Source organism: Seriola dumerili, unplaced genomic scaffold (genome assembly GCF_002260705.1).
Source record: "Seriola dumerili isolate Sdu_G_001 unplaced genomic scaffold, Sdu_1.0 BDQW01000068.1, whole genome shotgun sequence".
Lineage (NCBI taxonomy): Eukaryota > Metazoa > Chordata > Actinopteri > Carangiformes > Carangidae > Seriola > Seriola dumerili.
Window position 1 is genome coordinate 13,960,247 of NW_019174323.1, and position 13,180 is coordinate 13,973,426.

At 40.2% G+C, this 13,180-nt stretch overlaps 1 protein-coding gene across 1 annotated transcript in view; it reads left to right on the plus strand.

The window, feature by feature from the left end:
- snu13 (small nuclear ribonucleoprotein 13) overlaps positions 1-12,571 on the plus strand; it is a 13,584-nt gene extending 1,013 nt beyond the window's left edge. The window contains exon 3 of the mRNA XM_022743253.1: positions 12,089-12,571. Coding sequence (XP_022598974.1) covers positions 12,089-12,351 — 263 coding nt within the window. The 3' untranslated portion in view covers positions 12,352-12,571. The remainder of the gene's footprint in view (positions 1-12,088) is intronic.
- The last annotated feature ends 609 nt before the right edge of the window (positions 12,572-13,180 follow it).

The following is a 13,180-nucleotide window of genomic DNA, read 5'->3' on the forward strand; positions in this document are numbered from 1 at the left end:
ATACAGGGACAGTTTCCTGTGGTGGTGTGGGATACTGTATGGAAAGAACTCAGTCTAAGATTTATTAATGGGACGGGACATGCGACATTTGGGAAAGAGGCTGGTTGAAATGATTAAAACTTAAAATAGAAGAAGTAATATGTGATATGACATTGTGTCTAATCGTAAGACAGGACCCTGAAGAGTCCTGACAGTCCTGCTGTGATTTAAACAGAGGTTGTTAGGAAAATGATTTATTTCTTATAAGTGGATTGTGCTTAAAAAGGAATAAAAGGGAAATGCGGATTGCACACTTGGACTGACCCAGTTGCAAAACGTTGTGAGAAGGAAAAATGGCCATACCTTATTCCAAAATCAAACATTTAATTCACAATACTTATATATTTTTTTAAAATCTTTTATTCCATCCTGGGAGTGAGTTTAGTTACACATTTTCACACAATTCATCCAGAGTCTTGACTCTCTGGGCCCCTGGGGCCAGCTGACCACTAAATCAATTATGGTTCAGTGGCTTTAATGGACTGAGAAGTCCTGGGTCTCTCCCATTCTCTACCCAGATTTAATCCAGCCAGGGGATCCAAAAACAAAGGTGACCTTTTTCGTTTTAGCTAGTTGTTAGGCCTTGGTCACCAAAAATATCCACAAGTAAACATGAGAAAGAAAAACAGGGGAAAACCTGTTCTTTAAACTGCCATAAGACTTCTGGAAAACAGGCTCTGAAAAAGTTCAGAAATTAACTTAAAAACTATTGAAAACAATACAATCAACAGCGATGTGTTGGTATGAATATTATAAAAAATAAGTAATATAAAGGCAGTTTAAAAAAAACCTAGTACAAGCCAAACTGAAGGAATTTATCTGATTCAGGCGCTCGTGTGCAGGAGAACACAGGTTTGGGTGAAATTATTCTACATATAAACTTAAGCAATCACAAGCCAAAATAAAAATACGTTTCATGACTGAGCCTGGCAGAGTCTGAATTCTCCAAGGTGGAAAAGCATTTCTCTCCCAGGAGGGCCTAATTAAAAGTTCACACATCTTCATTCCCCAACAAAGACATTCCGCCTTGTTTAGATGGACTATCCGGCTAATTAAACAGGAACAACAGGGCTTTTAGTACAGTAAGTACAGTAATTTCCCAAACACCATTATTTTACTATTAGGAATAAAACTCTCAAGGTTGGAAAGCCTGTTCTGAAACTTTAGTCCATTATTTGGTTCCTACTGACACTAAGATAAAAAAAACAAATTTGGTCCGTGGATTACTGATTTAATTAGCCAACAAAAAAACGGCTTTGTTATTTGCTCGACTTTTGCACTGCAGCCAGGTGTTTTTCACAACCAAATTAAAATCCTGTTTTATAATCACTTCAAGGTTACGCCTGCTACGGCTTATCTCTGGGAACCACTGTAGCCATTAAGTATGTTAGGTGGCAGCTGGCACCTATACTGTAGTTGGTACTGGTTTGTCTGTTGCATCAGCTTTTAGGTCAATGTTTTAGCTATTGGAACTTTGGCATCTGAATCTTAACCTCTGCTGGCAAAAAACCAAGGGAGGGGGCTGGTCTGCAGACAGATTTGGGGATTGTGTCCAACACCTGTTTTTCATAACACTATAATTCTTTAGGACTGGGACTGTAACATCAATGTAAATTTGGCTTCCCACTAATGATTAATTTAACTGGGCTGTAATATGATCATATTGGTAATAACCAATCAATTTATTTCATCTACAACCCAGGCTGATGAACCACATATTTATAAAACCAATGTTCATTCAATTCACCAGCACTGTAAAATCAGGATTATCCATTTTCAGACACGGATCATTTCCAAGTGGAGAGATCAGCATAAAAATGTATTTGAAATGCCACTGGAAAAAACATCATTTGTCCAAGTCTTGCGGTGGTAACTCATGTCATTAAAATATTCCCTTTACTAAAATTTTTCCAGATAATTCAAATTGTAAAGTTCCATAAAATTAACCTCAAGTTGTTATTTGTTAAGCTTTAAAAGGGGAAACCTCCACCTATTTTACACAATCAAAGTCTGTACAATTTATTGGCCCATAATACTGTAGATTTTCGCTGGCAAAACAAAGTTGACTAGCAAAGGCCCCTTTGTCTCTTCTTGGACAAAGCTGTCCAGTGGTCAAGTTGAATTGGTGAGGTAATGTTAGCAGGACCACAGTGCTGTTCAGCTAACTTCCTTCTGAATCAATTTTTCTAATTTGTCCCCACCATGGAGGCTAGTAAAATATCATCGAATTTGAAGCAGTTGCTGAATTCAGATGCTAGGCCACTCACAACAATACTGACATCACCTTTGGCTCTCTGAGGCTCTCGTCAACTTCAAAAGATCACAACAAACAAATATAAACTAGGTTAATAACCAAACGTTCAACTTATATAAAAAAAAAAAAAATGTTTCATAGAAGACGTCTGGTGGTTTTCAATCAGTAAGAAGGTGACTTCGAGAAAATTGAGTCTTCGAGGGCCTTTAAACGTGAACACGGTAAAGTGGCTGCGTACTGAGCAACTCACAACAGTCCAGGTGTTACAGTTACTGGCTTCTTGTGACCACGCAGCTGTTAAGTACAAGAAGTCTGATTGTTAAAAGGCCTCTCTGTGCTTTGCCAGGTAACGGGATGATTAGAAGTCAACTAACATACTGATTGATATAGTGCAGTCGTGAGAGCTAAGGTTCATCGCACCAGTTTGTATGGAATCCTTCTGAAGGTCTGCAATCAAACCACCCTGCCACCATCAGCCCAGATCGTTGCACTCTGGACATATTGAACACGTTACATAAAATACCCACAGAGAAGAGAATGACTTTGGCAACAAACTGGTTACTTCCTCCTTTCTAAACACTTGGGGCTTTGGTTATTATTAGCTTGAATCTTTGGCTTGAGCTGAAATTCAAGAAACAAGTTGGGGAAATGTACGTTAAGAATTTTTGTTTACAGTTTCTTCGTTGAAATACTTTCACCCTCATTAGGAATAAATCCCAGATGAAAAATCACTCCTCATAACACTCTGACCACAACAAAGGCTGTAATAACCCGATTCATTTTTAAAAGGTCACAAACCTATAAAAGGCTCGGATCGTGGACAATCACACTGCTCTGAACACATTCCACTAACTTCAGACACGATGATTTCATGCTGATTTTCCTAATTGAGCCCACCGTGAATCTGCGATGTGATGGTTTCTCCCAAAATGCGATATTAAACTTTTAAATGTTTGTCAAATTGCAAAAACAAAAAAAGATTCAAGTCTAAACAAAATGATATTTTGTCCGATATAGATTTCAGATTCAGTCTTTCTTTACCCCCAGTGTGTTCCCGTCACTACAACATAAACAAGTGCTGCGACCAAAGGCGCCAACAACAACCTACCGGGCTGATTCTCCAGTGTTGATCCAGTCCGGGTTGGCGATGCTGGCGATGCGAAGATGTCTGCCAGCGAGGAAGAGGAGGATCCTGATATCACGGTGAGTTTATCCATGTCGGTGGACACAGGTGGAGGTCTGAGTGTTTATGTGCCCTCGATCTCACCTTTCTGTGACCGGAGCCCGACATTTAGACAGTCAGTAACTTAAACCCTCACCTCATGTTCCGTCATCCCGGCCACAGTTGCCTGCGCATGATGGTGTGATGGGGTCGGTCTGATCCACTGTTTGCCCCACATCCTGTTTAATCCCACCACGCTAAAACAGGCAGGGATTTCCCTCGGAAATCACTATTTCATTGAACCTCAAACAGCGATCTTGAACCGACCTGCTGGCTCTTCTCCAGCCCGGGAGGTGAGGATCGCTGCCCGGGTTCCGTGGATCGTCTACCCCTCGGATGCTCACAGAATTCCGGTGATATTTTGGTTTAAAAAAAAAAAACAAAAAACAAAGAGAATGAGTGGAGAATTCACAAAAGAGCTTTAATCGCTGATTCAATTCTTCCAGCTGTGAAAATATGTCCATGCAGGCAGTCGATATTTTTCTGAGTCCACACGGAGTCCCGATCCGCTGGACGCTCACAGATGGAAAACGCCACCTAGACTCACATCAGAGCTTCAAACTCTCCACCCGTTTTACCGATTTAAAGCCCGTGTAAAGACACAACGGCTGTGGTCCTGCCAGACGATGCTGTCCTCTCCCACTAATGGAAACTAAAATCCAGTCTGCTCGCGTCTTCCATGTCTGTAGTAGGCAACTCTCGCGAGAAAAATCCGTAAATAGCCGACGCTCCTGCCACCTTTGGTATCAGCATAAAATCATGCAAGTGGTGATCATTTAAGTGTGTTGCTGTGAGCAATCACACAGTCAAGATCTATAAAAGTGGCACCTTTATGAAAGAGCTAAAACTCAAAAGTCCACTAACTTGCTCTCTCTGGAGCTTTCAATTGTATTACAAGGCCCTCATTTGAGTTTTCTCAGATGCAATGGAGCTCTAGATGTATACAAATTCCATGACTTTTGAACATTTCTTGGACTTCCCATCCATGTTGCCTTGACAGTTCATTCCTATTTCCTCAATTTTGGTTGAAAGTCCAGAACAAGCGAAGCTAAGTGGACCTTGAATGGAGACTGTTCTGTCAGCTGCGTGATTCCAAGGCTTGTAAATGAACCAACAAGCTAAAACTGATATATTTTATTACATTCAGACACAACAGTAAAAACACATAACAACTCCATAAGGTAGATTAGAAATTTATCATATTTTACATGAGCCTAAACAGTTAATGTGGACAGATGAACATTGTGATGCACCAGAGCAGCATCACTGAATAATATTCTGTGTACAACACCTATAAATAACCAGTGGTGTTATGAACATTATATCTCTCAGAACAACACTGCAAAATGTGGTGATGATGAAATCTGCTTTATTTCTGTTTTTTGTCAAAATGTAGAAGGGGACAAAATTTGCTTTGTCGTCAAGTTAGATAAGAGTACTACGTGATGAGGGGGGCTTTAGATCTCATCACGCAAGGGTTGTTTTTATGAGGTTGCCGCTGGATGCCATAGTCTCTTCCCAGACATGAATTTCTTGGCAAGCCTGGAAATAAAAAAAGAAAATAGATCACAATTATTAACCACAAATTCACATCTATGTTATATTACCAAGAACAAAATAAATCAACCCATATTATTATTATTAACTGATTAATAATTAATCTAAATCAGTAACAAATAACTACATTCCCTTTTTAGCATCAAAATAACCAAGCACTGACAAGACCAAAATGTCTTACGTTGGCAACATCGCTCAAGGAGACATTGTCAATGTTCTTGGAGATTTCCTCGGGGAGATGTAGGTTCCGTCAGTCAGAGCCTGAGTGGCCAGTGCCTCCAGAAAACCCTCTGAGGTCTCCAGAGACATCAGGAACTGTCCCCTCAGCTGGGCCCTGAACAGTAAACAAAGACAAAACCCACCATAAGCCACAATGGTGAAACTAGGTGAGGGGAAACATTTTAACATGGGTGTAAATAAAGTGGGAGGGGAAAAGGACCCACAATTTTTTTTTTTTTACTGTTAACCCCATTTTGTTTAATGTTAGTGTCAACTAAAAATAGAAAATTTAATATTTGTTCAGTGTGTGGGTCATCTAGATTGTATGTAGAGAGCAGTCTGTCTGCATGTCTTACTTGGCCCGAGTTCAGTCAGCAGCTGTGACTCCACCATCAGCAACAGCCTTCACCTGGGCAAGAGCAGCCCTAATCACACCTGCACAAGGACAGAAGGTCACGTCAAGACATTTTACTGCAGTTTGTGGTGATGAACAAGCTCCTTTCATGACTGTCGGATACTCACATCACCAGCAGCTGCAGCTTGGGAAATGGTGTAGACCCCAAAGAGACCAGAGTCCAGAGTAGCTAGTATTGAAAGCACTGACGCTGTTCAGAAAAATGGAGGGGGAAAAAAAAAGGTTTAACAGGTGCTGTTGCAATTAGATAAACACATTTGTAGAATGGCTGAGAGTTTTCATGACAAACATGCACACACTCTCCGTGTCATAATGAGCAGGCGAAGCCCTAGTGTGCAAACTGTTTCACAAGATAGATGTTACAAACTGACAACCACTCACAATCAAAGGGGTCAGCGGTTGCCTTAGCAACACCCTGGACCAGTTTTGTTGGAGACGTTTGATCCCCTCTTGACATGTGGACCCAGCTCCCAGTACTTGCTGCAGCACACTGAAGGCCAGAGCCTCGCTGCTTGCCCGCTGCTGCTGACTGGCTCACCACCGCTGAGTGCACCAGACTGCTGGTGCTGTGCCATACGGCTCTCACCTGGAGAGGGCAAGAGGAGACGGAGTCAGGGAGGAACACAGAGTTTCATTTTCTTCAATTCAAGTGTTAAAATCAACCTGCACTTTTTTTCTTTTTTTTTTTTTAACGTCTATTCAGCTCACCTCCACGATACTGAGCCTTGGCCCCTGTGGTGCCTGCTCCACTGCGATGTTGAGGAATTGCTCTCCCTATGCTTTTTCCAAGGGCACAGCGTGCGTCAATACCTTGGAGGGAAAGATGAATGCCAAAACTTAATGATCTTTAATACAGAGTATGTTCCTTTTAATGTCCATTTCCATTAAAGATTCCTTTACCAAGCCCCACAAGACCATTCTTGCGCTTGTGAAATTGTTCTGGACAAACTGGTGCAGCTGGAGGGAAAAATGCAAACATTAGAAAAAAGGGATTGAATGGAAATTAACACCATCAGCCTTAATGGAATAAATACTGGGAAAGTACTCACATGTTCAGCGGATGTTTTCACCATGTGGTCGGGCAGTACAGAGAGTTAGAGAGGGGCGTTCTTGTAGGCTGCCTCCATGCAGGGCTTCAACCAAAAGCTGGAAAAGGAGAGAAGAGGAAGGGATCATAAACTGAAATATTATTATGTTAGGTGGGAATAAAAGTAAGCAGTACTATAATCAAAACCATGTGGGACTAAATTAGATCTAAGCAGTTATTTGGGGTGAGGTCCAAAGTCAGATTCTTGCAGGCCAAATTAATAGTCTGGAGTGCATTGCAAGGGGAAATAAAGGTCCCTACCTATCTGAGTGCTGTGGGCAGCCTGAGCTCTGTCCATCTTCACTCTGGGTGTAAGGTCTGACACCTCCCATGGCCGGAACTCTTGGGGCATGTCGTCACGTTGATCAAATACTCCATCACTGTGTTCACTGCAGAACAATTAGAAAGAGTGAAAAAAAAAATGTTTAGTGATATTGAAGTGACTGTGCCATTATCCGCACTACATCCACAGACACTCAAACCATTTCTGCAGAATCATCCACTTCTCCTGAACTGAACTGAACATTTGTACGGACAGTGTGCGCTAAGCCGTCACTGTTTCACCAAAAATATGCCTGTACAATTCAAAGAGAGACCCCAGCTACCGTTCTTTGTGAAGAATGTTAATTACAGATGTTTTACAGCGCTTCCACTCACAAGGGATGAGTACGATACTCAAAACAATGTCCTCTGCCTGTACTACGAGTATGGGACATTTTTATCAAGTCTAATGTTAATTATATACTAATGTGCTTGTAAAATATAAATACAACATTAGTGTTATTTCAGAGACTTACATGGCATCTCTCAAGCAGTCAAACAGTGCTAGAATCAATGTTCTCTCTGGATTGATAGTCACACTGCAGAGAAACAATATGTTGATAAGAATGCAGAGACTTGTGTGACAGTGCGTTTTTGCTATGACACATCTTTCTTGGTTACTGACCGCAGCGCTGCCTCCCACAGCTTCAACACCACGGCATATCTTGAAAAGATTGAAGCTCCTTTGCGTTGTCTGGGAAAACACAAAATGCACATCAGCACCAGGCTGAGACAGAAGCCAATATTCATTTGCTCTAGATATACAGTAGTGAAGGACACAAGACGATGAACAGGCCATATTGAAGGATCAATTACCAGGTTGGAGGCCAGTTCGGAGGAGGTGGGTGGACCCCTGTTGTCAGGCGGTCTTCATTAACGACAACCAGCCTTGATAACACCCCGATCTTGGAGGCTGGGGAATAGTTCTCAAGTGAGGCGCATCACCAGTCCACTGGGCAGTTTGGTCCACTGAACAGAGGTTCGTCATTTCCATCAATCAGTTCAGACAGATATTTAAAGTAAAACATTTGCCAACCTAAAACTATAGTTACAAATTCAGAATAAACCTCAATATATATTCTAACCATCATTGGACATTCAAAGGATTTGACATTTTATATTCAGCCAAAATATGGGAAGAGACAAATAGTTACTCCATAAAAAGCATAACAAAATGTGTTTTCTATAACAAACTCAATAGTTTCATTCACAGATTCTACAAACCACATTGACCAAGCCAACCCCACACAGGACCCAGCACAGTGACCCTCATCATTCCCAAACATACATGTACATCCTGGTAGAGCCAGCAGCGGGCTGGCAAGGGACTGGCCTTTTCTGGCAGCCGCATAGGAACCGCTCTCTGTGGAGAAGAAAGACAAGTCAACTACCACTGACCTCTGCACATCCTGCCGGCTGAAACTTAACATGCTCGGCCGGCACCACTGAACTCCCCCTTACGGGCAGCCTGAGCCGCGTAAAGCCTCGTTCTGGGAAAACAGAGAACATGGGGAAGGTGGGACATTACAAACTAATGTGTTGCTTGCTGACTGTGTTGAAAGGCGCAGTGTGAGAAGAAAAGTGTTTAGACCACATGAAAAGATTATGAAAATGATGGATCGGTGCTTCAAGACCTCTGGACATGACGAAATATTTTTGTTATTTACAAAACAAAGCCAACTCTTCATTTTTGTTACAATTTTTATAGTAGACTATATATAAAACTCATGATCTAGTAACTGGTCCCTGAACCAGTCCAATCTCATCACAAGGTTTTTCCTCTGTCCTGGAGCTTTCAGTTATATCAATATCGGTGGTCTTCATCAGCAAATGGGAGTTTTCCCATGATGAGACGTCCTTTAAGTACTTAGAAATGGAAATTTGATTCATCTACAGTGTATTTCCACAACAACTAGGCAAACTCCATCTGATGATGAAGATCATATGACAAACCCAAAAGCTCCTGAACAGGTACCACTTGGACCTTGTGGTTTTTAAAAGTTATGATATCACCTCTTGTCTAGGGCCTTTTTCAGCAAATGCAAATTAAGTTAAATCTTCTTTTCAGATCTATACTAATATTTAAGAACCAATAAAATTGTTATACACGATGAACATCAAATAAATAAATATACCACAAAGATTTTGTGTCAAAATGCTAAAAAAAAATGCTCTGGGTGTTGTGCTGAGATTACGTTTTTCTTCCACCATGAGATTATCTTTATTAACTTTACGGTTAGATTAGTTGTATAATGAAAAGCAAGTTATTAACTGCTACGCAATATTAAAGTTAAATAGTAATGTGTAAAGGGATATGAAAGGGATGACGCTAAATCAAGTCTACACAAACAAGATATAACAAGCTCTGCACTTGTTGAGTGGCTTGTTCAGCAGCCCCTAGGTTTTAGTGAATTGGTTTTAATGTTAGTTCACAAATATTACGTCTGGACCATCAATTATACCGTTATAAGTCGGTTTATTGCCAGTTAAACACAGAGTTATGTCAGACTTCAGCTGGCCGCTTCCTCCTCTGCTCTTTCGTCGCAGCTTGTCCAGACACGACCCTGAATATTTACAACCGTCCCACAATCCCACAGACTGAAAAGGACTTTTTGCTGCGTCCACAACCGTCCCGACACATAAACACACAGGATAGGATTTCTGAGTCCTTACCGACAACCGACTTATTCCCCGAATCCCCTTCATCTCCCCTCTCTCTTCAGTCAGGACGATGAAGCAAATATGGCCGCTTCAAAGTGCCCTACCCAGAATGCACTGCGTGTTCCTTTTCTCGCAAAGTAACGCGGAGTCAATGAGAGCGCGCCCTCTGCTGACACGGAGATTTAAAAAGTATTAATAACACACCAAATATATATACACACAGTATATCAATGTAAATGTAACAAAGAATTGAATAATGGTCGTAAAATCTTTTGTACAATGATTAACAAGTCTAGTCTAAACCGATTTCAGCCCCTTATCTGCTTGCTTCTCTCCCACTCTCTCGTGCTCAAATAACAGTATTTTAATACAGCCGAATTTCCAATAAAGCTCTCATTTACTGTAATTCTGTGTTTGTTATCAGATTTATGTATATTTTTGTATATGTATGTGTATGTATCATTTTTTCTTTACTGTGTTTTGATGGAAATTTTTACTTTTTGTTTTGTTTAATGAACAAGTATGTCTAATTGTTTGTATATTACAAAAACACATGCAAAGTTAAATAAAGGATGGACGTTTTGAAAAAATGTAAATGTGATATCTTCAGTTTGTGTTAACCACAGCCCATTCAAAAATCCATAGACCTCGGGACTAGGGAACCGGAAGTGCTGGTATTCCGTTTTTATATTTTTTATGTTATAAGTTAATCAAAACAATCAATATTTACTCATAGACTTACTGCATTACCATTTAAATAACTCAATTTAAACTTTCTGATAGTAAATCTGTTTTTTATCACATCAGAAAAAAAGTATTTCCTGTCGTTTTCAGATTGTATCACTAGTGCGCATGTGCGTCCCCGCACACGTGTGGTAAACGTTTGGACTTGCAACTCTCTGCATGTAATTCAGTTCGGAGAGTTCGTATAGCTACTGAATATTACTTATAAAACAATACCTCGTGTCTGGTGCCCTTTCAAACCCAGGTGAAGGAAATACTCCTCCGTGAAGCATTTCGCCGGAGGGTCAGAATACCAGATAAACAACTCAGAATGGTGAGTGTTGAGTTCTTAATGAACGAACAAGCTAACAGGCTAGCTAACTATTAGCAAACTGAAGAAACTAGACTGCACAAAGCGAACTAACCTGAAACTCAAAGTAACAGCGCCGTATTGTTCATTAAAAAATGCTTTCTTGAGGTTAATGTAGTGTTATTTTTGTTTTATGTATCATGTTCAGACTGAAGCTCAAGTGAACCCAAAAGGCCTACCCGCTGGCCGACGCCACGCTGACCAAAACTATCCTGACCTGGTGCAGCAAGCCTCTAACTACAAGCAGCTGGGAAGGGAGCTAATGAAGGTGAGGAAACATAGCAACATCTGACTAGAGTACAAGTATTCAGGTGGTTAACCAACAAGCTCGGAATTTGATACGATAATCCGCCACTGTCACAAAAGCCTGTAAAAACGTGGTGTCCCCTCAGGTAAATAGAGCTGGGTTTCTTGGAAGGATTTAAAAGACCCAGACCAGGAAAAGTAATTTCACACACAAATAAATTATATTATCACAGAGCTGCAAGGACAAGGCAAATAATTGCCAACTATATGCCAACTTGATAATTGATTATTTCTCATTTTTCAGACAAAAAATGCCAAATATCTGCTATGCTGTGTAGCCATTTGTTTTTTGACTTGTTGGTTGGATAGAACAAATAAGACATGACTTTGGGCTATGGGAAGTTGTGATGGGCATTTTGCACTACTTTGTGATGTTTTATAGGAAAAATATCTGGCAGAATAATCCATAATGCCAGGTAGTTGTAGCCCTACACCACTGGTCTAAATACTTTTTAATACATCAGTTGATTGTGATCAAAGGTTGCATTTTTGTAATGTTTATGAATTTTTTTTGTCTTATTGCTTGTTTTATCTAGCCAAAGGCCTAGTGATATTGTGTTCACTATGCTGTGACACAGGCCAAAGCAGAAAAGCATCGCAGCTCAAGCTGTGATCAGCAGCTGTTTGACGAATCATGAATTTCTGGATAAATGTAGAAACGGTCTCTATTTTCGACCACATTAAGAATAGAAATGTTAAACTGGCTCCAATATGATGATTTTCAGTTCTATTTAATACAGTGCAGTACATCAACCTACTACGTCAGTAAAACCTTTAATATTCTCAATGATTTTTACTGATTGTCAGAGGTGTGTGTATCTGTGTTCAGAAAGAGAATCACATAGAATCTGTGGTTTTTTTATTTCAGAATCACTTCTCATTTCTTTTATATTTCTGTTACTCTGCTTCTCCAGCCACTAAAACCTTGAACAGAGGCATCGCTGAGTTCATTGTGATGGCTGCTGATGCTGAACCACTGGAGATCATCCTCCACCTGCCACTGCTCTGCGAGGACAAGAACGTCCCTTACGTGTTTGTCCGCTCCAAGCAGGCCCTGGGCCGGGCCTGTGGGGTGTCGCGCCCCGTCATTGCTACCTCGGTCACCATTAAGGAGGGGTCTCAGCTCAAGCCACAGATTCAGTCTGTTCAACTGGCTATTGAGAGACTGCTCGTGTGAGCTTTGTTGCACTGTTGTGATCAAGTCTCCTGAAGGAAGGGGAAGATGAATTCCAGTTTGAAAGTAATCCTATTTTCTGTTTGGTTAAAAAACAGATATTATGCATGGAAAGGAAATATAGATGTTTTTTTTATTTTTTAGGACATTGTGTCCACTTCAGTGTATCGGTTTGCTATGGCATCACTGGATTCATAATAAAATCATTTTGTATGTAAACCTGTTTTTTTGTTTGTGTAATCTTTCATGTTATATTCATTTCATTCATATTAAATAGTAAAACTTTAACAGTATCAGGTGTCCAAAGTCATTTGTAATTGATAGAAGAATTGATACATTTGTGTCATTGCAACCAAATAAAACGGCAAGTAATTGTTGGGTTGTGGCCATGTGCTTCAGGCCACTTACAATGTGATAGCAAAATCTCTACATGAACTGTAAGAGATGAACTCAAATTATTTGCTTTTAGCACACAGCATCACACTGTTTGACTTGTTTCTTTATAAGCCAATATATACATAATTGTACTTTTGTAACATGAAAACAAAAGGAGACTGCCAGGTATCTGAAAAAATTAGACTTAAGGCAATATTCATGTGAAAGTACAATGCTGCGTCAGCATTAATAAAGTGATAGGTCTCAATCAATGTGAAGAATTACTCGGATTGCTTTGTAAAAGTACCAATATAATATATAATACTTAATCTGAGATTATTAATGATGTTGAATAGAGAAAAAGTTAAATAAGATTTTCTGGACTATTTTCTTACTGTTTGCTTTTTGTGGAACATTGTGCCCTTTCCCTTATAGGACCTCAAACACCTTTTTAAAT